At 46.6% G+C, this 21,457-nt stretch overlaps 2 protein-coding genes and 3 non-coding genes across 5 annotated transcripts in view; all 5 read right to left on the bottom strand.

The window, feature by feature from the left end:
- Positions 1-1,021: 1,021 nt before the first annotated feature.
- Positions 1,022-6,243, bottom strand: HSPA8 (heat shock protein family A (Hsp70) member 8). The gene is made up of 9 exons (XM_075723293.1): positions 6,193-6,243; positions 5,279-5,488; positions 4,557-4,762; positions 4,306-4,458; positions 3,652-4,207; positions 3,117-3,319; positions 2,588-2,786; positions 2,029-2,261; positions 1,022-1,513 (listed from the first exon to the last, which is right to left on the bottom strand). The coding sequence occupies exons 2-9, from the start codon at positions 5,481-5,483 to the stop codon at positions 1,328-1,330; spliced, it is 1,941 nt and encodes a 646-aa protein (XP_075579408.1). The 5' UTR covers positions 5,484-5,488; positions 6,193-6,243; the 3' UTR covers positions 1,022-1,327.
- LOC142595408 (small nucleolar RNA SNORD14) lies at positions 1,858-1,954 on the bottom strand. Its single transcript, XR_012831765.1, has one exon. It is a non-coding gene; the product is annotated as a small nucleolar RNA SNORD14 (small nucleolar RNA).
- LOC142595407 (small nucleolar RNA SNORD14) lies at positions 2,872-2,968 on the bottom strand. Its single transcript, XR_012831764.1, has one exon. It is a non-coding gene; the product is annotated as a small nucleolar RNA SNORD14 (small nucleolar RNA).
- LOC142595409 (small nucleolar RNA SNORD14) lies at positions 3,398-3,488 on the bottom strand. The gene has a single exon (XR_012831766.1). It is a non-coding gene; the product is annotated as a small nucleolar RNA SNORD14 (small nucleolar RNA).
- Positions 6,244-13,245: 7,002 nt separating the features above from the next.
- Positions 13,246-21,457, bottom strand: part of CLMP (CXADR like cell adhesion molecule) — a 41,730-nt gene continuing 33,518 nt past the window's right edge. The window contains 6 exon segments of the mRNA XM_009488241.2: positions 13,246-13,540; positions 14,957-15,098; positions 16,722-16,844; positions 17,218-17,385; positions 18,224-18,425; positions 19,133-19,290. Coding sequence (XP_009486516.2) covers positions 13,246-13,540; positions 14,957-15,098; positions 16,722-16,844; positions 17,218-17,385; positions 18,224-18,425; positions 19,133-19,290 — 1,088 coding nt within the window.

Raw genomic sequence — 21,457 nt, 5'->3', positions numbered from 1 at the left:
TAAGCACTTCTGTTAAAAAAAAACAAAACAAAACAAAAAAAACCCCTCAATTCTTCTCCTACCTTAAGAAGCTACTCAGGGAAAAGTGTTTTAACTCATGTAGTACCCAGATAAAAGATAATCAGCACTGAATTGCTCATTATTCTGAATCATCCCTCTATATATCATAAGCAATATAATTATTGTCATGTTTATGGTCAAGAGTCACAACTTCATGAAAATTGCCACTCCACTGCACCAGGCTGGGAGTGGTACTGCTGGTACTACGTGTTTACATAGGTATACTAATATATAATCAAATACTATCTGTAATATCCAATAAGCAACATATTGCTCACGATTGCTGAAGAGGCTGCCTAAAGCCACCTCCCCACCCAACAACTTCTCTGAATTAAAAACCACCCCTAAACTCACCTTCTCACCCCGGGAGGGATCCTTAAGCTGATAAACACTTCCAGGACCAAAGGACAATTAATTATCCACTTCATATTTTTATATTGTATTTTAAAGATGCCCTTCCCTGCCATGGGTTAGTGGTAACTAGCTCTGCAAGCTCTTGTCTGAAAATGCTACCGCTTTGTGAGAAGGGTGAGGTCACTCAGCTTCAATTACCACTTTGCTAATGCAGACTTGCTGGTTGGTTTTTTTAATGTATGGTGGCTCAACTAAATTATTTCTTCAGCCCAGGTTTTCAGGGTGGGCTAGCTCTCTAATCTTGGACTGAAAGCAAAGCTTAGCCTATGCTGCCTCTAGAAGTGATGCTCCTGTGTCACCAACAGCCTTGTCCTCTGTAACACAAGGCTTATTAACACAGCAATTTGTCTTCAGCTCATTACCAAGGTTTCAGAAACAAAACATGAAGCAGTTAATGAACTAGAAACCTCTGGCAAGGCTGCTTAGCCTTGTGGCTTATGTGCACTAGCTGTGTGTGTTCTACTCTTCATTTACTATTAAGTTTATTTTCCTTTTATTTTTCACACTGGCCTGTGTGTACAAAGAAGCAGACGCAGAAACATTGTGATGCCCATTAAATAGTTTTTATTTCTTAGGACATGAATTGCATTTCCACTTGTTTACAGTACTGTAAAGTGCAATGGTATTCATCTCCCCTCCTGTGCACATGTTCAAGTATTTAAAATGCCCAGAAAATGGTTTGGTTTTTTTTTATTTTTGTGTTTTTTTTTTTTTTTTTACAGCAGCTCAGTTATGGAGTTTTAATCTGGCAAAATATACCCAGATGTGCCTACAGGTTTGGGTCCTTCAATCTAACCCCAACCTGGGGGTTCTCCAACACTAACTGCTAGTGGAATGCATTTCCCGGTGTTGTTTAGTCCACCTCCTCGATGGTTGGTCCAGAAGAAGCCCCACCAGATGGAGGAGCTCCACCACCGGGGAATCCACCAGGCATCCCACCAGGCATTCCTCCCGCACTCTGGTACAGCTTGGTGATGATGGGGTTGCACACCTTCTCCAGCTCTTTCTGCTGGTGCTCAAACTCCTCCTTCTCAGCCGTCTGAAAAAGACAAAAGCTCAGTGCTCGCTGCTCTCACTAAGCCAATATAAGTCCAAAAGTTAACCAGCAGTAGCTGGCTCACATATTTAAAAAATGTGGGCTTAGTTTTAGCCTGTCTTCAGCCCCACAAGTCACTCTTGCATCTAGCCCCATGCAAGTCTATTACTGCTTGGTCTGGTTCCAAGAAAGCCAGCCTACTGATTTAGGACTCCCTCAAATCACCTCTAGAGCTTACACTGCTCCCAGAGCAACAGGGCCTCATTTAAGGTTAGAGAAGATCATACTCGCAAGGCTAGCCAGCCTGAATTAGGAGGAATTGAAAGCTATATGCTTGCAAGCTGTGGTCGCTCAGACATCCAAGGAAGGTACTTGGACCAACACAAGTCTTTCGACTTCTGGTGGAAACTACGAATGGCTTTGGAATCACTTTCATCACAGCAACCAGTAGTTCTCCTCCACCCTCTTGAGCTTTCTTTGCAGCTCAGTGAACACTGACAACATGGACTATGACGTACCTGATTCTTGTCCAGCCAGTTGATGATTTCATTGCATTTGTCCAGGATTTTCTGCTTGTCCTCATCGGAGATCTTGCCCTGGAGCTTCTCATCTTCCACAGTAGCTTTCATGTTGAATGCATAAGACTCCAGGGAGTTCTTGGAAGACACTTTATCACGCTGCTTCTCATCCTCTGCTTTGTATTTCTCCGCTTCCTGAACCATCCGCTCAATGTCTTCCTTGCTCAGCCGGCCTGCAGAACACAGCAGCATTTCAGATCAGTTTTCTAGCCAGTCATTTTTAGTGGAAGATTACAGCCTCCCACACGTTACAAAACCTACACTTTTGGGCAGGCAGGCAATAAAGAGAGGCCCACAAGCTACTGGCACCCTCATTTTAAACCACTTCACGGGCCTTCTTAGAAACTCAGATTAGTGCACTAAAAACAAGGCTCGTGGTTGTAGATCAAGGTGCATACACCTTGTAGTCAAGTTCTGATAAAGCCAGAAGGCAGAGTTTGACAAGCCAAACTTAAGCAGCAGCTGGCCAGTCTTCCACCATCACAAATGCGATCCTTACCCTTGTCATTTGTTATTGTGATCTTGTTCTCCTTGCCAGTGCTCTTATCCACAGCAGACACATTCAGGATGCCATTGGCATCAATATCAAAGGTTACTTCAATCTGAGGTACACCTCTGGGAGCAGGGGGAATACCAGTCAGCTCGAACTTGCCCAGCAAGTTGTTGTCCTTAGTCATAGCACGTTCTCCTTCATATACCTAGTAAAAAGAACCAGCGAATTAAGTCATAAATTTGACCAGACGTTACTTAATCATAATGGGTCATTATCCTGAAATGACATGGTCGCTCAGACATCCAAGGAAGGTACTTGGACCAACACAAGTCTTTCGACTTCTGGTGGAAACTACGAATGGCTTTGGAATCACTTTCATCATTGCAACCAGGTATTTGCTAGCACCCCTTGCTAATGGCAAGAAGCCAACACCTCTGGCCTAAGATTTACTTCAAGTATCAACCACTGGAAGCACTAAGAGTGTTTTACCATTACAGGAGCGCATTATCAATTCACCCTGGTGCTGCCTGCCTACCTGGATCAGCACACCAGGCTGGTTGTCGGAGTAAGTCGTGAATGTCTGAGTCTGCTTGGTGGGGATGGTTGTATTCCGTTTGATCAGGACTGTCATGACACCTCCAGCAGTCTCAATACCAAGAGACAGAGGAGTTACATCCAACAGCAGCAGATCCTGTACGTTCTCAGACTTGTCTCCAGACAGAATAGCAGCCTGAACAGCTACGGGAAGAGAAAGAAAATTAACAACAATTAAAAACCTGCAACAGATACACTACATGCTACAGTTAAGCTCATGGCTCGCTCAGACATCCAAGGAAGGTTTTGGCCATCATTAGTAGACTTCTGGTGGAAACTACGAATGGCTTTGGAATCCGATTCATCATTGCAAGTCACTGCTAACTTTGTACTGCTTTGAAAAGCTTTACTGATTCAGGTGGAAGACCTAGGGCCTACAGCAGTACTGCTCCGAGGCTTCAGCTCAGACAGTTACCGAGTTCCCCAACACCACCCGACAGTTTTAGCACGTGGAAGATGTGAGTTTTTGTCATTACCTGCACCATAAGCCACAGCTTCATCAGGATTGATGCTCTTGTTCAGCTCTTTGCCGTTGAAGAAATCCTGCAGCAGTTTCTGAATCTTTGGGATACGAGTAGACCCGCCAACCAGCACAATGTCATGGATCTGCGATTTGTCAAGCTTAGCATCCCGCAGGGCCTTTTCCACAGGATCCAGGGTGCCACGGAACAGGTCGGCATTCAGCTCTTCAAAGCGAGCTCTGGTAATGGATGTGTAGAAGTCAATACCCTCATAGAGAGAATCAATTTCAATACTGGCCTGCGTGCTAGAAGACAGAGTACGCTTCGCACGCTCGCATGCAGTGCGGAGGCGACGAACTGCTCTCTTGTTCTCGCTGATGTCTTTCTTGTGCTTGCGCTTGAATTCAGCGATGAAGTGGTTGACCATGCGGTTGTCAAAGTCTTCTCCACCCAAGTGAGTGTCACCTGCAGTGGATTTCACCTCAAAGATGCCATCTTCAATAGTCAGAATTGACACATCAAAGGTGCCACCTCCAAGGTCAAAGATAAGAACATTCCTTTCAGCACCAACCTGGAAGAAAAGATCAATTTTTGTAATGCAATTCATTTTCTACTGTTAGTTTAGCAGGTTCCTAGTTGGACAGAGACAGTGGTCATTCTGTAGCGTACCTTCTTGTCGAGACCATAGGCTATCGCAGCAGCTGTCGGCTCATTGATGATTCGCAGTACATTGAGCCCTGCAATGGTTCCGGCATCTTTTGTAGCCTGACGCTGAGAGTCATTGAAATAGGCTGGCACAGTCACTACAGCATTAGTAACAGTCTGCAAAAAAAAAAGGCACAAAGAAATCAGTTAATGTATGTTAATTACTCACACATACAAAATTATTCACTAAATTTCACTGAAGTCCTAAACCTCACCTTTCCAAGATATGCTTCTGCAATTTCCTTCATTTTGGTTAAAACCATGGAAGAAATTTCTTCTGGGTAGAAACTCTTTGTCTCGCCTTTGTACTCCACCTGGACTTTTGGTCTGCCAGCATCATTCACCACAGTGAAAGGCCAGTGCTTCATATCAGACTGGACAACAGAGTCATCAAATCTACGCCCAATCAACCGTTTTGCATCTAGAAAAGAATAGTTGGACATATTAAATATGTTCATTCACAGAGAATATTTATTTCTAAAAACCAACGCACAAAACCCTAGAACACTACAATTAACCTCAATTATTACTGCCTTGTCAAGACCCAGCTGCAGGTGCTGCAGTTTCACCTCTTGGATATGCATACGCTCATCTGTACCACCTCATGGCCACCGCAGCAATGCTACAGCTGCTGTGCCATAAGCCACGGTGCAGCCCAGGAATTAGACTGAGACACTTAGTCAAGGCCACTTAGCACTAACTGCCAAGAACAACCTGCAGCAAGACAAATTTTTAACTCTAAGGCATATGCTTTCCCAGTACATAATGAAAGCATCACTATTAGTAACGCAGTTATGTCATTCAGACTAAAAGCAAATTAAGAGTTTTAATTTCCAAAAAGAAGCTTTGACCCTACTATCAGTCAGTAATTCTTATCACCAGGGAACATCTACCATCCCCACGCTAAGCTTCCGTACAATAAGCATGCAAATCTTACCAAAAACTGTATTGGTTGGATTCATTGCAACTTGGTTCTTTGCAGCATCGCCGATCAACCTCTCTGTGTCCGTGAAGGCGACGTAGCTTGGCGTGGTCCGGTTACCCTGGTCGTTGGCAATGATCTCCACCTTCCCATGCTGGAACACACCAACACAGGAATAGGTGGTGCCAAGATCGATTCCGACAGCTGGTCCCTTCGACATCTTGTCTGAGAGCAAAAAAAGAAAAAAAGATACTGAGCTGTAAAACTGAACGCAAACGGCTCACTGCTGTAACGCCGCGTTCCAGCAGCAAGGGCTCCGTAACACACAGGGTTAATGCAATTAAAAGCCGGGGGAGGCCCAGCCACGTGGTGCGGCACCGGCCATGACGCCATCTCCCGCCCCGCGCGTCACGTGGCCGGAAGCGAACCCCTCCGCGCCAGGAAGTGCCGCCCCACGAGGGCCCAACCCCTCAGCCCGGGCGGCCCGGCACGGCCCCGGCCCCGCCAACCCGCCCCGCCGGGCCGCGGGCCCGCTCCTCCCCGCCCCCCGCGGGGGCTACCGCCCCGGCACGGCCACCCCGGCACGGCCGCCCCCGCACACCCCCCGGGCGCTGCCGGCGGGAGGGCGCCCGGGCGCTCAGCCCCCGCCGGGCCTCCTCCCTATCCCCGGCGGGCTCCGCAGGACAAAGGCAGGGAACGCAGGGAAACCGCCGTTAGGCCGGGTTTAGGGAAAGAAGGCCCCACAGCGCACAGAGCTCTGCAGAGCCGCCGCCGCAACACGCCGAAAGGGACAAACCCAGCGCCGCAGCCACAGAAAGGCTCCCGCCCCCCAGCCCTGCCCGATCGCCCGCAGCGCAACCGCCCCCCCCCCCGCTGCCGGGGCACCTCGGGCGGCAGGCGCGCCCGCCCTCCCCGGCGGGCCCCGTTACCTGAGCGGCGCGGACAGGCCCGGACGCGCACAGAGGAAGCGACTCGGCGGAGGCTGCTGCTCAATGAGACCGGTCGGCGCCCACCCCGCCTGCTTTATATACCCCCTCAGAACTTTCCAGAAGCGCCCGCCTCTTCTCTCCGCTCCAGCCAATCCGCTCGCGTATTCCGCCGCCCTTCCAGCCAATGGCCGCCAGCCGGAACCCGCACCCGCCGTGACGCAGCAGGAAGGGGGCGTGCCCGCCGGCCGGCCGGTATTCTCGAACCTTCATGCGCTTTCCCCGCTCCCCCACCCCCCCCACCCACCGCTCCGCAACGCTCGGCCCCCGCCCGCAACGGGCGGAGCTTCGCGTGCGCGGGAGCCAATGAGAGCCCTCCAGCGGCCGCATGCAGGTGACGACAGCGACGAGCGTAGGCCGAAGGAGGGGGCGGGAGCAGAGAAAGAGCGCCGGCGAGCGGGTGGCAGCCAATCGCAACGCGGCGTCCGGCGGCTCGTTTGCATATTTCGCGCGCGAGGGGGAAAGCGCCTTGGGGCGGGAATGACCAATCAGATCGCGGGGCCGGCGGGTTCGTTTGCATAGAGGGTGGCGGGAAGGGGGAGCCGGGCAAGGCGGGGGGGGCACAAGATGGCGGCGCCGTGCGGGCCCCCCGTGTGCGGGCCCCGGCCCCGGGCCGCCAGCGCGGCGAGGCCGTGCATGCCCCGCAGCGGGCCGCCTCCGGGCCCCCGGCCGCGGCGTGAACGCCGGTCCCTGCGGCCCGCTCCCTCCGAGCGGGCTGGCGGCAGCGCTGTGCGGGTCCCGCTCCCCCCCCGCCCCCCCCCCGGCGGTGTCGGGTTAATCACAATTATTAACAGCAGAATCAACGGCAGGCGGATCAAATCCAGCCAGAAAAAGCGTTTGGCTTTCCGATGGAAAAGCTGGAGGCGCAGGGGGCCTAGCCTGGGGCCGAGCCCCGAGAGCAGCGGCGGCATTTCCCATGGCCTAACGCTTCCCAAAGCTGCCTGCAGCATTCCCTTCAGCAAACCTCTCCCGGTGCCATAATGCACACCAGCAGCGCCGTGCTGCTCCAGTGCTCCGGCTTCTCCTGAACAAGGCAAAAGGCAGTTCTGTTTCTCCCCAAAGCACGTTGTCTGCCGCGTCTGCCACACCGCCTTCCCCACAGAGCAGAATCCGGCCCCCACAGCATCGCCAGTCCTGCTTTTTAATCCGCCCTACGTTTTCCTCGTCCATCATCAGTGCTAATGCACCAAACCAAGCTAAGGGATGACGTGACGCCCCGTCGTCCGTCAGCGCTGCTCCCTGCGTGACTTCAGCGTTAAGCAAAGGGAGGCTCCGAGCGGTGGAAAACTGCGGCTGTTCGGTGTCCTTGGGGATCGAGCGAGCAGACGGGCCCGCGACCATTCCGCTGGTCTCGGCGCCTTAGGCTGAAAGCTGATCGCAGGTCATAAATCACAGAAGGCCAGGCCCTAGCAGAAGTGCTGTGGATTGCATCAAACGTTTACATAGCATCAAACGCTGAGTGGAAAAGTCAGAGGGAGTCACTAGGAGGAGGGCTGCACAAAACCCATAGCCTGGCCAGCCTCTGCGACCCTATGCAGCGGGAAAAGGGGCAAAGGAACGTCTGTAGTCAGGGCTAAAAGCTGCATGAAAAAGCATCTCTGGTGCCACCGGGCTGCTGCTGCAGATGCAGCGGGTGTGCTGACCCACGGGAAGGCACTGGTGTCAAGCAACAGTTTGTGGCTCCTGTTCTTGCTCTGCCATGTGCAGGGCTGGAACCCGAATCGGGACCTTTGGGTGATGACAAAAGGCGTAGTTTGGAGTTGGAACTTGGGTGGACAAGGTTAGAGACGGGAGGTGCAGCAGGAAAGGGGCTCCGTATCGTGGAGCGCTAGCTGTCACTCTCCCGTGCCTTTAAAGATAAGGGTGGTCAATACAGACCATCACCCCGTATCTGACGAGGTATGGCACACAACGCCCGCTCCACCCTGTCCAGAGTACAGGCTGCTGGAGCTCGCGGCTCCCAGGAGACACGGGAGATGCTTCCCGGGCACACGGTGCTAACATTGCGCAGCACCAAGTCTCATGGGAGCTGTGCTGTTAGCAAGGGATTGCCTTTCCTTTTTTTTTTGGTTTTGTTTTTTTAAATCATGGGCAGAATTTCAGTAGGACCTAAGAATAGCACTACCTGCAGCTTGAAATTAAATAGTGGCATTTAGATGTGCAACCGTACTTCACACAGCAGACTGATAGCAAGTGAAGGCAGCCTAAAACAACAGTGAGTCAGTGCAGGGAGGAGGGCAGTTTGGCAAATGACTCATTACATCAGAAATGAAAGCTGTTAACATCCTGGACGAAAGTAGCTCATTTACTGTATATCGGAAAAACGAAGGCCCAGCAGGCTGGACACTGACAAGTATTCTGTGTGGAGGTGTTTTCAATGATGAATTTCCGACCTTATTCTTTGAAACTAATTTAGTACATTAGAGATCAAGCACCGCTTCTCCTTTAAGCGTTTAAAACAGAATTGAGAAGAGAGTGGAGGTTATCAAAGACAGGCTTCCTGTTCACAACAGCAGCATTTGTTATTTATACAACACTTGCATCTGCATGCCCTGGCTGAAGTTTGAAAATCACCCATTTCCATGGTGGTCCCTTCCCTTTCCCACTGTGTCCTCCCCCTTCAGTGTGTTGGCACAAACTGTTCCAGGTTAAAAATAACCCAGGATTCCCGATACTGCACAAAAGTATACAATTGCACAACCCACCCCAAAATGCGTATCACCTCATCAGGATTTTGGATGCCATCAACTCAGGAGGAAGCCAGTAAGAGCGTTTCCTTATGAATCAGGGATAGACAGAAGGACACACCTATGAGACCACTGTGTTGTCACTGTGTTTTGTTTTAAATACTGTATAATTATGTTGCAATTTTTACTCCCAGATTTCAGTAAAGAAGATTGCTGATGTTGGGAGACCTCTGTGCAAAACACCCCGAGGGAAAGAAGGCTGAAGCAGTGCGAGAGAAATCAACCACAGTTATGTTTAGTTACCCTAAATTCCACCTACATCTCCCTGGCCCGAGATTCCTGTTAGCTAGTGCAAAACGTTTATCTGCAGAGAAGATCTGAACTGTCTGAACGCAGCTCTTAGTTGTTCAAGGTTTCATTGTCATCTCACGCCCAGTTCAGGAGATGAACTGAAACGCACCGGGTGGTTCAGAAGTAAGGTTGCAGATGCGGGAGTGGGAGGGCAATGGCACCGGAGGTTTGTGTCGGTGCTGCGTCTGCGCTGGCGCTATTTACCACATTAGCTGGAAGCATCTACATCCTCAGCCAAAATACCTCAGGCGAAATAGCTGCATGGAAGTCAAAACACCACTTCATCACACCCAAGGTTTCACATATTTCATACCAGGTCACAGAATTTAGACTGCAAAAATACCCAAGAAAAAGACCAGCTTCCCCGCACCTTCTACGCAAATACGCACATAGTCCTTGTTCGCTTAAAAATGGTATTTTTGACTCTGTACTTTTTTTGCTTGGATTCAGCTTGACAGCACGTAACACATCATACCACAGAAGATGGAGCATTAGTACAAGTTTAGTTCAGCTGTAGCACTTAAGCTGCAGCACATTTATTTATAAAACAACCAAACAAAAAAAAAAATTACGAAATCATTGATTCAAAGGAATCAGTAATAAATATTTGCTTTTCTCTGAGTTGTTCAGACACAGTACAAGTACACCAATTATAGCAGGTAGAAGAGATGGAAGCTTAGTTTAGCTGCTGAGAAACAAAAGAAAGCTACATAAATTTGTATGCATTTAATCACACTAGTAATAGCCGGTATATGACAGTAAATGCTTTAAGTACACTATTTTACAAAATAGAGTTTGGCTTTTGGTTCATTTGCTTCCCTTGTGCAACTCCTAATAGTATCATCCGGAGCTAAGAAAATGTCCCTTTGAAAACAGAATATCTCTGAAATGATCCCTTTCTCATATTTCTTTTGAGTAATGAACATTTCCCTTTGGGCTTCATGCTACCAACTGAAGTGCAGAATTGACTTTGTATTCACCTGCGAGATCACTGATGCGTGGTCTGAAAAGCATCATTTCAGACTTAAGTGATTTTAAATTACCGTGGGGCCCACACTTTCTAACCAGGGCCACGCATCTCTGCATCTTTGTTCCATGGCAGGAGATGGCCACGGTGCTTTTTCTGACACAGTTTGTATCCAGGGCAGTCTGCACGTGCCCGGACAGCGGGCACGCGTACCGCCTGCTTCCCGACACAGCTAGGAACAGACGGGAATGATCGCATGCACCAGGCTTCAGCAATTGCTTCCGATTAACTTCTTTTCCCCCAAGGTCCATACACCTCTCATCCTAGGCAATCAGACAGATAGCTCGTATATCAAGGAGGGGCTTCTCTGCTCCAGGAGACTTGGAGACGAGGAAAGGGCTGCCACAGCTCATCTGTCCTGCAGCCTATTCCCAAAGGCCTTCAGGAGAGAGACTGCAGGAGCAGGCTGGGCAAATTCTCCTAGCCGGCAGCAAGGGGCCTCTAGGCTGTAGACAGAGCATCCTCCTCTTTGCTAATTGCAAGTCTGGCCTGTGACTCAAAGCTAACCTACAGCATTTGGTACTTGGACTGCAGCCAGCTCAACCGTTTGAATTGTTACCCTTATTTTGCGGTAATAAGCTTCTGGTTGCTCAGGCACGTATTCTTTACTGAGAAAAGCATTCCTGTTTTTATATGCATAGAATAAGCATCCTCAAATGCAACACAGGTAACATTAAGTACAATAAGCAACCGTAGAAGCAGCCACAAACTACTTCAGCAGTCCTGCTCACGCTGTTCAGGTCTTTCCCAGCTCTGGAGTAGCTTGTAAGCACTTTGGAGTGCCTAAGCTATCAGGGCCCAGGAAAAGAGAAACTGCAGAGGAATCGCAGACACTTACAGCTGCTGCTTCCAAGCAGTGACAGCCACTACCAAATCCACCAAAACACAGCTGATCCAGGAACGTGCCTCTGGAATATCCAGGGAAATTGTCTAGGTAAAATGACAGTATCCAACATCATAAGCTATCACAACAGTAGAAGCTTATCAAACACCTAATACCAGATGTCTCTGTTGAAATCTGTGACTCAAGACTGCCTTCCCTGCACAACAGATCGGTACTGTGTCCCGCCAAGGATGGCTAGGTTGACTTGGGGGGTAGAGAGAACAAGTGAAATTTTGGTACACGTGATGAAAATGGATGACTGCTCCTAGTTATCAGATAGTATAGGGCAAGTTCTTCCCATAAGGAAGCAGCCCAAGCAGGGCTTGGCTTTGATTAGATTGTCTAAGATCTCAAGCAAAGAAGCTAGAATTCTGGCTCTCGGTCAGAAAAGGAGATTAATTACAGTCCCTAGAGTGAAAGAATTACAGATTTGTGGTTCTGTGCTGATCCATCTCCTGTAGACTCATTCCATAAATTGGAGAAAACCTTCCCTCCCTCTAATGAAAAAAAACCCACCCAACTTTTTTTTTAATAGAAAATCATCAGTCCAGGAATACAGGAATCTAGAACCTAAAAGCTCAGTGTCCTGTGTGTAGCAGTGGTCAGAGCCAAGTCCTTCAGAGGAAAATATAAATGACAGAATTATGCAAGCATCTGCCTCCTGAGGAAGCCTGTCCCTATCTCCCATCGCTTCCTATTGGCCTTCAACTTGAAGTGTAAGACTTGATATCCCTTGGAAATGTTTCTTCTGGCTAATTTAATCGCAGAAAATATTTTTATGATTCTTGCCATTTTTTAAGAGTCATGCTAAGGTTTAAGTCTCAACAGTAGCACGTGGCCTGGGATTTGGTGTATAAATGGGACATTGCACACAAATATTTTCTAATGGAAGCAGCATTGTGCTTGTTTACCTGTCCCTGGTGTATTTTTCTCGCTACGAGCTCTGTCACTCTATCCTTCAGTCTTATTCAGTCTTACCTGGATGCCTGAAGGTCAGGTCAAGAATGCTGTTTGTTCAGTCTTGGGCAGAGCTCTCCATAAGGCCTATACAGCATGGCTCACCCCAAAACTGGTGAATTCACAACCTGGCGATAGCAAAGATACCTACCAAATGCTTCGTCCAGGCTTTTTGGTAGATTAGTGGCCCTCACTTTTTGAGGTACTGCCTTCATTCTGGATTCAGTGCCCGGTTCTCATCATGCTAAGGCTCATTTGCCACAGATACCACTCCAGTGGAGTTACTGCAGCTTTGCAGTGCTGACCATAAAAGCAGAGTCAGGCTCCTGGCTGTCTCTCTCTGGGTGCATCATTAAGTTTATTCTGGCAATTAAAGCACCTCTGTTTCCTTGACAGAAAGGGTCCTTTCTCTTTAGTACAGAGGTTAGTTCAGACACATGCCTTAATACTGCATCTCTTGACCTTTTAAAGTGATCATTTCATTTCCACTTTAGTTACAGCCTCCAAAAGTATTTCACTAGAAGACTGAATGCAGAAAAGGTGAAGCGTCTGTCAGTTCCCCTTGAGGTTGAACACCAGACTACCCTCAGCAGAGAGTCTGCCTCAAAATCTTCATATAAGACAATGCATCTTTGAGAAAGTTCTCCAAAATCAGTAAAAGAGACTCTTCCCTCCCCACAAAACCTCTCTGGAATATTATGCGTCTTTATGTCTCTGTTGATCCCTTTTAAAAAATCCTGAGGTTTGGCTTCATTTCATTTGTACAGTGCTTAGCTGTTGTAGTTTTAAAATGCTCAGTGTTCCATTTCCAAAAAAGATAATTTAAAAAGGCGGCTCCCTTTTCCCTCAAATGTATCTTTCTTAAAAAAAAAAAAAAAAAAAAAAAAAAAAAAGAATTCTGTATCAGAACTCAGAACCTCAGTGCTGGAAGATGTAAGAAAGAGTTGAGTGGGAGGGCTTCTTGTGGTGTGAAGAATCACAAGTGATTAAGCTGACCAGGAAGATAACTAGCTAATCTAACAATTCCTATGTGGCTGGTGTTATGTGAAGTGTTTCTGGACAGCTGGAGTCTCCAGATGGCTGGGAAGCAGTCACACGGTCTGGAATGCTCGGCTTTGGGCAGGCACCATGACCAGCGTCGCTCCCATTTTCATCAGGTTAGTGTAGTCGACTTTCTTTGGCTCAATTTCTTTTCCTTCCGACTCCCTCTGGCTGTACTGGGGAGGAGTTAGATGGGGAGTAGGTTCCGTCGACAAAGTCCGTTGGCTGCGAGAGGCACTGTTGGCTGTCGACCTGGTTGAGGAGGAACCTGAGCGCGAGCTCCTGGAACCAGAGGAAGAGGAACTGGGCTTGACGAGATGGGCCTTGGGTGCCTCTGCATCTTCTCTGCAATCAAACAGATGACAGGGCTCAAATACCATGAGAACAGAAACACTTATACTTTTTACCAGACTGAACTGCTGCTGCAATAGGCAGTTGCTTATTGAAGCTGCAAATCACCAGGGCATGTTTGTCCACCAGGGTTTTCTGAATTCCGTCCTACGTAACGTTGTGGACTGAACTCCCTGTTGCTCTGTGGAGCTATTGGTCAAATGGATTTGGAATACATGCTGCACACGACTGGCTCTTTGTGTGCGGCTTTGAGGTCTGTGGAACAAACGCCAAGTGTCAGTGCAAACAGTTCAGACAGAACTGTCTGCTCTGTAATCCTTACTCATAGTGACAGATCACCTAGACAGGACTAGCTGAGACCAGTTCTTCTAGTTAAAAAAAACACGGGTAGTGATAGAAGTGCAAGAACTGGGCCCAGAAAGAGAGAGAGAACAGAGAAGTCATGCATGAAAAGGTCATACAAGAGGCTGAAGCTCCAACTAAAAATAAAAAGGATGCACGACCTGAAAACAAAGAGAACAGGAAAAAGGGAAGGGAAGAAATCAGCAGAGACTACCTTCTTGCTGGCAACCAGACCATCAGGCAGAGTAATCAGCGGCTGAATGGATTACAGAGATGCCTAATGGTACATAGATGTCGGCTGAGGGCAGGCAGTCTTTTACAGATAGAAATAAGGATGGAACAAGGCAAGGGGTTTCTTCAAGGGCAGAAGCAGCTAAAACTCATTCCTGGAAATATCTTTTCCCAGCACTTTCCTTCCTGAGAAGTTTAGGCTCAATTGGCTAGAGACCAATCTCTGCTTAGGGGAGTTAAGTGGCAGACCTCACACGCATGTAACAGATGAGTTCAAAGAACATGCGTCAGCATTCTTGGTACACCCGCTCAGGGTGAGGCTTCTCAAGTCTGCACACAGCAGCTCAGGGGATTTTTCACCCTGAGCTAAATCCAGAAGCACAGTTGTTCAAAAGACTCAAGAAAGACTGTGAGAACCTGCCTGCCTCGTAGCATTCCCAACAGAAACTGCAGCTGAAAAGGAAAAAACAAAACAAAACCAAACCTCTCAGAACCACAATGGACAAGTGGGTTGAATTTAGTACTGGAGAGGATTATGCAAATGCTGTAAAATGCTGAAATTGCAAGCGTGAGAGAGAATATTTTGTTGAGTTTTATGCTAATTTGTCCTGGGGGGGCGAAAAAAGACATTTTCATCTGTCTAGTTTTTCTGGAAAGTCTTCACAAAGATGATTCTCACAGTCAAGAAATTTGTCACTGATATTTCAGGGAGACTTTAAAAACTTTTCAAACAACCTTTTAAGACACTTACACCTTGGTTACTTAAAACTGTAGTGAAATGATGTGTGAAACAGAGAAGGGAGGGTGGGAGGTGGGGGATTAAATAAAAGGCGTTACCTGATTTCATTTGGTGCCTCCTCTTCCTCATATCTCTTCTTTTCTTTCCTCCTTATTGTCAGCCTCACAACCAGGAAAAGGAGGGAAAGTCCCAACACCACGCCACAAACTGCTCCAGCGATCATGCCGATATTTTGCGCATCTATTGTCCAGAAAACAAATGTGTTAGTCCGTAAACTCTCACTAGGGTTGTATGGCCAGATTCTAGTCCACGCTACAACTTATAGCACTTGGTATAAATCAGAACAGAACGCATTAGTCTACTTATTTAGACCTGTCTCCACACAGAAATTGAACCAGTTTATCTTCAGGCATTGGTTCTAAACCTGAGCTAACAGTGAGAAAAGTATTCACTTCCGAAAGGGTGGGATCACAAGTGCTATGCCTTCAGCTATGAGTCAGAATTGAAATGAGGAAGAAAAATCCTCTCATAAGAACACAGAACCACAAAAAGTACAGAGACAGACAGGACAACCCACACAGGAAACAAAGCGCCAAGCAGTTTCCTAGAGGCAGAAGAGTGTTTGAACTCTCCGTGAGGATTTTTTTTCCCCTTCAACTCACCCTGAAATGATTGCAATCCACTCACAGAATTAATTATTCAGTTGGGGAAACAAGTGACCTGAGGGGGTTAGAGAGGAAGGAGGAAAGGAAGACCATACTGTGCAGGTGCAAGGCGTTTTTCATTCAAAATAACAAAGTTAATGAGAGAACACCTCCTAGGGTGTATGAGCCCTTAGTTGATACTCCATGACAACTTCTTTTGATAAGAGTGGTTAGGCTGGGTTCGGCTGAAAGTTGTTTCCTTAAGGCTTGTCCCTACGGAGGGTTTAGCAAACCAAAGGGAGGTTTTAAACCAATTCAGTTCAATTGCCATAAAAGCTGCCTGGATGCTTTTACTTCAGATGCCCGAGGCGAGCAGGTTTTCCTTGCTACATGACCATATTCCAGTTATTTCAGGCCTGGCTGGGCAGAAAAATTCCAAAACTATGGCATCTCCACAGAACAGACTTCACTATTAGCAGCCTTTTATCACAACAGTTCCAGCTCCTGCTGATCTCTCCTGAGCGCTGCACATAAAAACCTCCTAAACTGTATTACTTGGATTTGTCCTCAGTGCTGGTCCTAAGCGCCACTCTTTTCCTTATATATATATATGCAAAGACACAGATACCTAGACATGCACGCACCTTTGATAGGATTAATCAGGTAGGACACTGATTTTAATCTCTGGTATTCAGGAGAGAATTTATTAAATCTGGATTAAAACCAAACTGTGTCAAAAGTTGCTTTTTATTCCGCACATTACTTCATGTCAAAGTCAGCCTTTCCTGCTGCCTTTCGATAGTTTACTGTCTCAAGTGCAACAGGTAAGTAATTTGGAATTGAAATGATAGACTATCCACATGGAGATTTTATACTTGAGAGTAATCTCATGCAATTGCTCCAGACAGAAGTACCTCTAAAAGCTGGAGACTCTGGAACCTCTAACTCACCGTTTTTTTCCCTCGTATTCCATCAGTCATTCTCGAAATCAACGTTTCTAACAGACCAAATCATCTGAGCTCAAATGACATATGTACCACTTTAGGTTATACGGAAGACTACTATGCAAACCATAAGCGCAATAAATAAGAACTACTTCATGTGATTCACGTACGAAAGGGCAAAGGTGTGGCACAGAGTTTACCAGTTGAGATGGGGCAGCTGTGAAGCTGCGCTGCTCACGTGGTGGTGCGAAAACTAGGTATGTGCCAATACTTACGCTGCACTGTCACCTGAACAACACAGCTTTCTTGTCCAGCCTCATTGGTGGCAATGCATTGGTATAACCCTGTGCTCATCTGTGTAAGATTTTTCAATAGGACTTGCCCGGGATTAGAAATGTCTGAAACGGGAAAAGAACACCAAGATTAATCAAAAAGGACTACAAAACCTTAACAGTGGATAGGACACAGAAGCACAAATTGAACTTCCAGAGCAAATCAGTTCAAGAACAATCAATGATGCCTCACAAAAGATCATTTGTCAACCTTCAGCAAAACACTAAACAAACTCCTCCTGCACTTCCTTGTTCAGGGTGGAGCACAGCACAACGCCCAGCTGCAGCAGTAAGAGGTACTGGTATACCGTTGCTATCACTGCCACCAAGTGATCCCCGTTTAAAAAGCAGGCACATGACTGTACATGTGCGTGTAAGTGTGGACGGTAATCTGGCTGTGAGTGTACTGAGAGCTCTGAGAGGAAATGACCTGACTTACTGACTCTTGATGTAGGCGGGAGATGTTCAGCTCTCTCGTCTTCCTCATTTATGCGCTGCCATCGGTAGGAGATGGGTGCAGTGCCAGAGGCGGAACGGCACTGCAAGGATAGTTCCTTTCCTTCCAACAGCTCCCCTTCTAGCCAGCATTTGGGCTTGGAAGGTTTTTCTAGAAGAAACAGAAGACAGGTCACACAAATGCAGCAGACTATTTTCTCCGTGGAAAACCCTTTCTTTGGCAAAGTATATCATTTAAGCAGCTTCCAAGAGCTGCCTTGTCTGGAGTGCATTAAGGAATTACACCAGCGCTGTTTGTTAGGGGACTTCAGCTGCAACTGTGTGCAACTTCATAGTCTAAGAAGCAGAGCTGGCTGGCTCAGACATAGAAATGACGCATCGTAATACTCTGGGGCAGCCTGCCTCACGGATACTTGCATCAGTAAAGCTGTATCACCACGCTGCTCTTCTAGGTACTATTTAGAGAACATCCTTTCCCTCCCCCTGCTTCTCCATTTCTTCCTTCTCCCCACAGCATCTGGCAGGCCACAGCCCTTCTTCCACAGAATGATAGCGTATGTAAAAAGCCAACCAATAAACTGAAATCAGGGAAGAGAAATGCTAACCCCGGCAGCTTGTTTGTCACCTCCACTGACTTGGATCAGTTTGGGGTCCTGGGACATGAACCCAGAGTCCTCAGCAGGAGATCAGGACTGGGTGATCGCCAGCTAAGCTAGAATATCAGTCTAGTTTGTGTGATGAGATCATAGAGATAATTTGGAAAGAACAGTTCATATGATTTTGCAGGTGATTATACTTACCTCAAAACAGTTCTCTAGGCTCTTCCTGTGTCTTGTCCTTTGCCAAAAAATGCAAAGGCAAATATGGAGTTGGACAGTGAAACCTGATCGTGAGATGTCTTTGTATTTATACCCCGCTGAAATAAATCTCTCTACAGGAAACGAGTCTAGTGATTTTTTTTCTTTGGAAGAACAATAAAATGACCTTACCTACAACCTTCAGGGTGATGTGAGCCCATTCGTACTGCCCAGCATTTTTAACCTTACATATGTACTTCCCTGCATCGCTGGACTGCAGGGATATGATTTGTAAGGATGCATCTCCAGCAAGGAAGTTGGATGTGAAGGAAACGCGCCCTTTCTGTTCCTCATTCAGGTCATCGTAAACATGGCCTCCAGAGTAAGTGATCACCTGAGGAGCAAAGACAGTCACTCATCAGCCAGTTGTAATTTTACTTTCACACGGAACAACAAATCACAGTATTCAGGAACCGCAGACTAAGGTTCCGCATGGTTAAGTGCCTTGCCAAGGGTCACACAGGAAGCCTGTGGCAGGGTAGAAAATTAAACCTGGATTTCGAGTTTGAGACTGATACGTAAGCTGTATTTATGCTAGAGATTTATACTGAAGCGTTTATACTAGTGTCAAAAGAGATATCAGCTTATACCATAATATACAAAAGCAGCCTTTTATTTTGGGTGGTTTTGGCTAGCTAATTTAAGTTACTGCAGACGCGCTTTTTATAAGTACTAAACAACCGTATTTTTTTCCTGAAAACAAGGTTTCAAAATCGGCCTACAAAACCCAAGGTCACTTTTGAAAACCTGAAGGGCAATTCTGAAGTTTATCCAGCGATGACTGATTACATAACAGTGTTAGTTCAAAGAAAACTCGACTGTAACACAACCTGTTCCAATACGGTGCACCTGAATATCAAATACTTTTATACATTATAACTCTCTCTAAACAAATCAGCTGTGCTTTCTAAAAACTGCTTACTTCATTGGAATAATTTGCAAAGATCATTACAGAAATCTCTGTGAATCAGAGGCTACTGCTGATGTCGACACAGAAATAGGACGATTTTCTCAGCAGATACTAATCATGGCTGAACCTACCGCTTTTTGTACCGTTTCGGAAACGTGCAGCAGCCACTCAATATCCAGGCTCCCTTGCTCCAGGAGGCCCAGGCGGTGGTGACAAGGCAAAGTCACGTTTTCTTCAGCCACTCTCTTAAATTCAGTCTGAGCCTCAGACAGCCAAACGGAACAGGAAGCTGAAAGGTAGACGCCAGTGGTCAGAGACCAGGATTAAGGATGCATCTTGGCACCGACAAGCGTTGCTAGCTTAGGTTTTGCTGGATTCTTCCTCATTTGCTTCACAGCATCGAAGAAAGCCCAACAGCTTGGCTTCCTGGACAGACTGCAGCTGATTAAAGGGGACATCTATATGCGCATAGGCAGTTAATTTCACACTAATATTTAAGCATGAAGAACAGATGGTTTCACGCTCCAGAGCTGTCAATACTAAAGTTGCACCCACACCCTCTGTGCACTCAAAATTTCAGATAACCTCCTTGGTTTTGCCTCCACCTTTTACCTTAACTCATAAGCAGTATTTCCACCCAGAAGACCTTCAGAGCCCATCGCTTTATTCCTGTCAGCCTGACAAGGCTTGGAATCTCTTCCCTAACGCTGGATGATGTTTGTTGCATGCATTTCAGCACTGGAAATAAGAGCCCAGCCTGGGAAGAAGAGGGTTAACCTTAAGAAAGGCATGGTGCAAGTAGGCTAGTGAAGTGTCTTTGAATGGCAACATCAAAAAAAAAAAAAATTTCATTTGCCAAAAACGGTTTGTCAGGATTTAAAAAAAAAAAAAAAAAGAAGAAATTGCCAAGCTGACCCACTAGAGGGAAGCAGAGCCCTCTAAATGTTAGCCAGGAAAACCCAAAATGCGTGTTAACTCCCTAAAACCTGGGCAAGGAGATAGCGCGCCGCAGAAAAACGGGATGTTCAACTAGCACTGCGTTAGTCACTGCGAAACTCGCAATTTCTTTCCGAGTTTCTTTCTGTACTGCATCCCTGCTAAAACTGAACAAGATCAGTGGTCGATTCTTGGCTTTGCCCGTCTCTGACTTTTGATAACACATGGACTCACCATGATAAGTTCAAACTCAATTAAAACTGACCCAAAAGATCAGAGATACGGAAAATTACAGGCATTTAGGTCATGGACCCCCAGGTCTGCTATGACACCAAATAAAAAAAATCTTCCAACCAGCTTTCCACAGGGATTTCTGGCGCACAAATGCCATCTGCCTTTTGCGTATGAATTTTCAGAGTGCAGTTGGGCTGTTCTTAAGTTTTGCTGTGCAAGAAGAGAGCCTAAAAGCATTTTTTCTTCCCCCTGTGAAATGAAGTGAGATGAAATATCTTGCTTCTTGGATCAATTATTGTGAAACTGATGAAAACTGTGAGACTTGGCAGCACTAGGAAGTCACATGTGCGATTGAACACACAATCCTGTGATTACATAGCAAGATTACTGGCAAGAGCCTAAGAAGCTCTAGTTACATAGGCTAAATTTGTTCCTATACTTGTATTTAAGTAGTGGACCTTTAACCTTTCCTTTGTGTGAAAAAAAACAAGGAGAAAATTACATCCAACACGACATTTCCTGGGCTGCTTCTGTTTCTTCAGGACCAACTCTAGTTTTAGAGAATTCATCCTGTTCCTGCTCCCATTCTCAGATAGGCCTCTGAGTTGTTAACACAACCATCCCTCAGCTCCTGAGCTTCTGATATTTAATCGATACTTGCCAAGCACCTCTATAATAGGTATCATCTACCACGTGCATGCACATACATAAAACACCTAGAATTTTAAAACTAGGCGGAGTCTTGCAAAGGATTAAGCTCTCCTCCCCTATGTGGATCTCCGCATGAATCGATGAGAGTGAAAGCTCCTTTTCAGCCACATTAGCTGCTTTCTTTAAAGGAAAAATTAATCCAGTTTATCACTGGATTCACTAGTCTCAAAGCTCCATCTGCCAAATACAATTATACATTCTGCCTAAGATGAATGCCTGCTTTCTCCTACAGCCTACATTGCTGTGGGCTGCCTTCATTAACACGCCGACACTCGCTAGATGACCAATCAATAAGTTAAATTTAAGCACCACAACAGTGAGCAATAACATAACATTTGCAACAGAGTCCTGTGCCAGCACACCACTGAGGTTTTATGCACACCTCACCGGGTAATCTATATTTTAAAATGTATTTTTATATTAAAAGCCTTGATCAGGATTTATAAATTGCCTTTTGAGGGAGCGCAACAAGCATAATTTTCATTCCTCTCTGGCTTGGACAGGCTGTTTTTAGGAGAGCTCACACCTTGGTCTGTTCTTGTTGCCCCCAGGAAACATGCTCCAGATTTAAGAAA

Source organism: Pelecanus crispus, chromosome 19 (assembly GCF_030463565.1).
Source record: "Pelecanus crispus isolate bPelCri1 chromosome 19, bPelCri1.pri, whole genome shotgun sequence".
In the NCBI taxonomy this organism is placed as follows: domain Eukaryota; kingdom Metazoa; phylum Chordata; class Aves; order Pelecaniformes; family Pelecanidae; genus Pelecanus; species Pelecanus crispus.
Note: the sequence above shows the minus strand (reverse complement) of the source record. Positions and strands in the feature narration are given on the sequence as shown.

Coding starts and splice junctions, on each gene's coding strand:
- HSPA8 (XM_075723293.1), bottom strand. CDS start 5,483: ATGTCGAAGGGACCAGCTGTCGGAATCGATCTTGGCACCACCTATTCC. Junction 4,459..4,556: donor CAGAAGCATATCTTGGAAAG/GTGAGGTTTAGG, acceptor TTTTTTTTGCAG/ACTGTTACTAATGCTGTAGT. Junction 2,787..3,116: donor AGCCTGGTGTGCTGATCCAG/GTAGGCAGGCAG, acceptor TCTTTTTACTAG/GTATATGAAGGAGAACGTGC.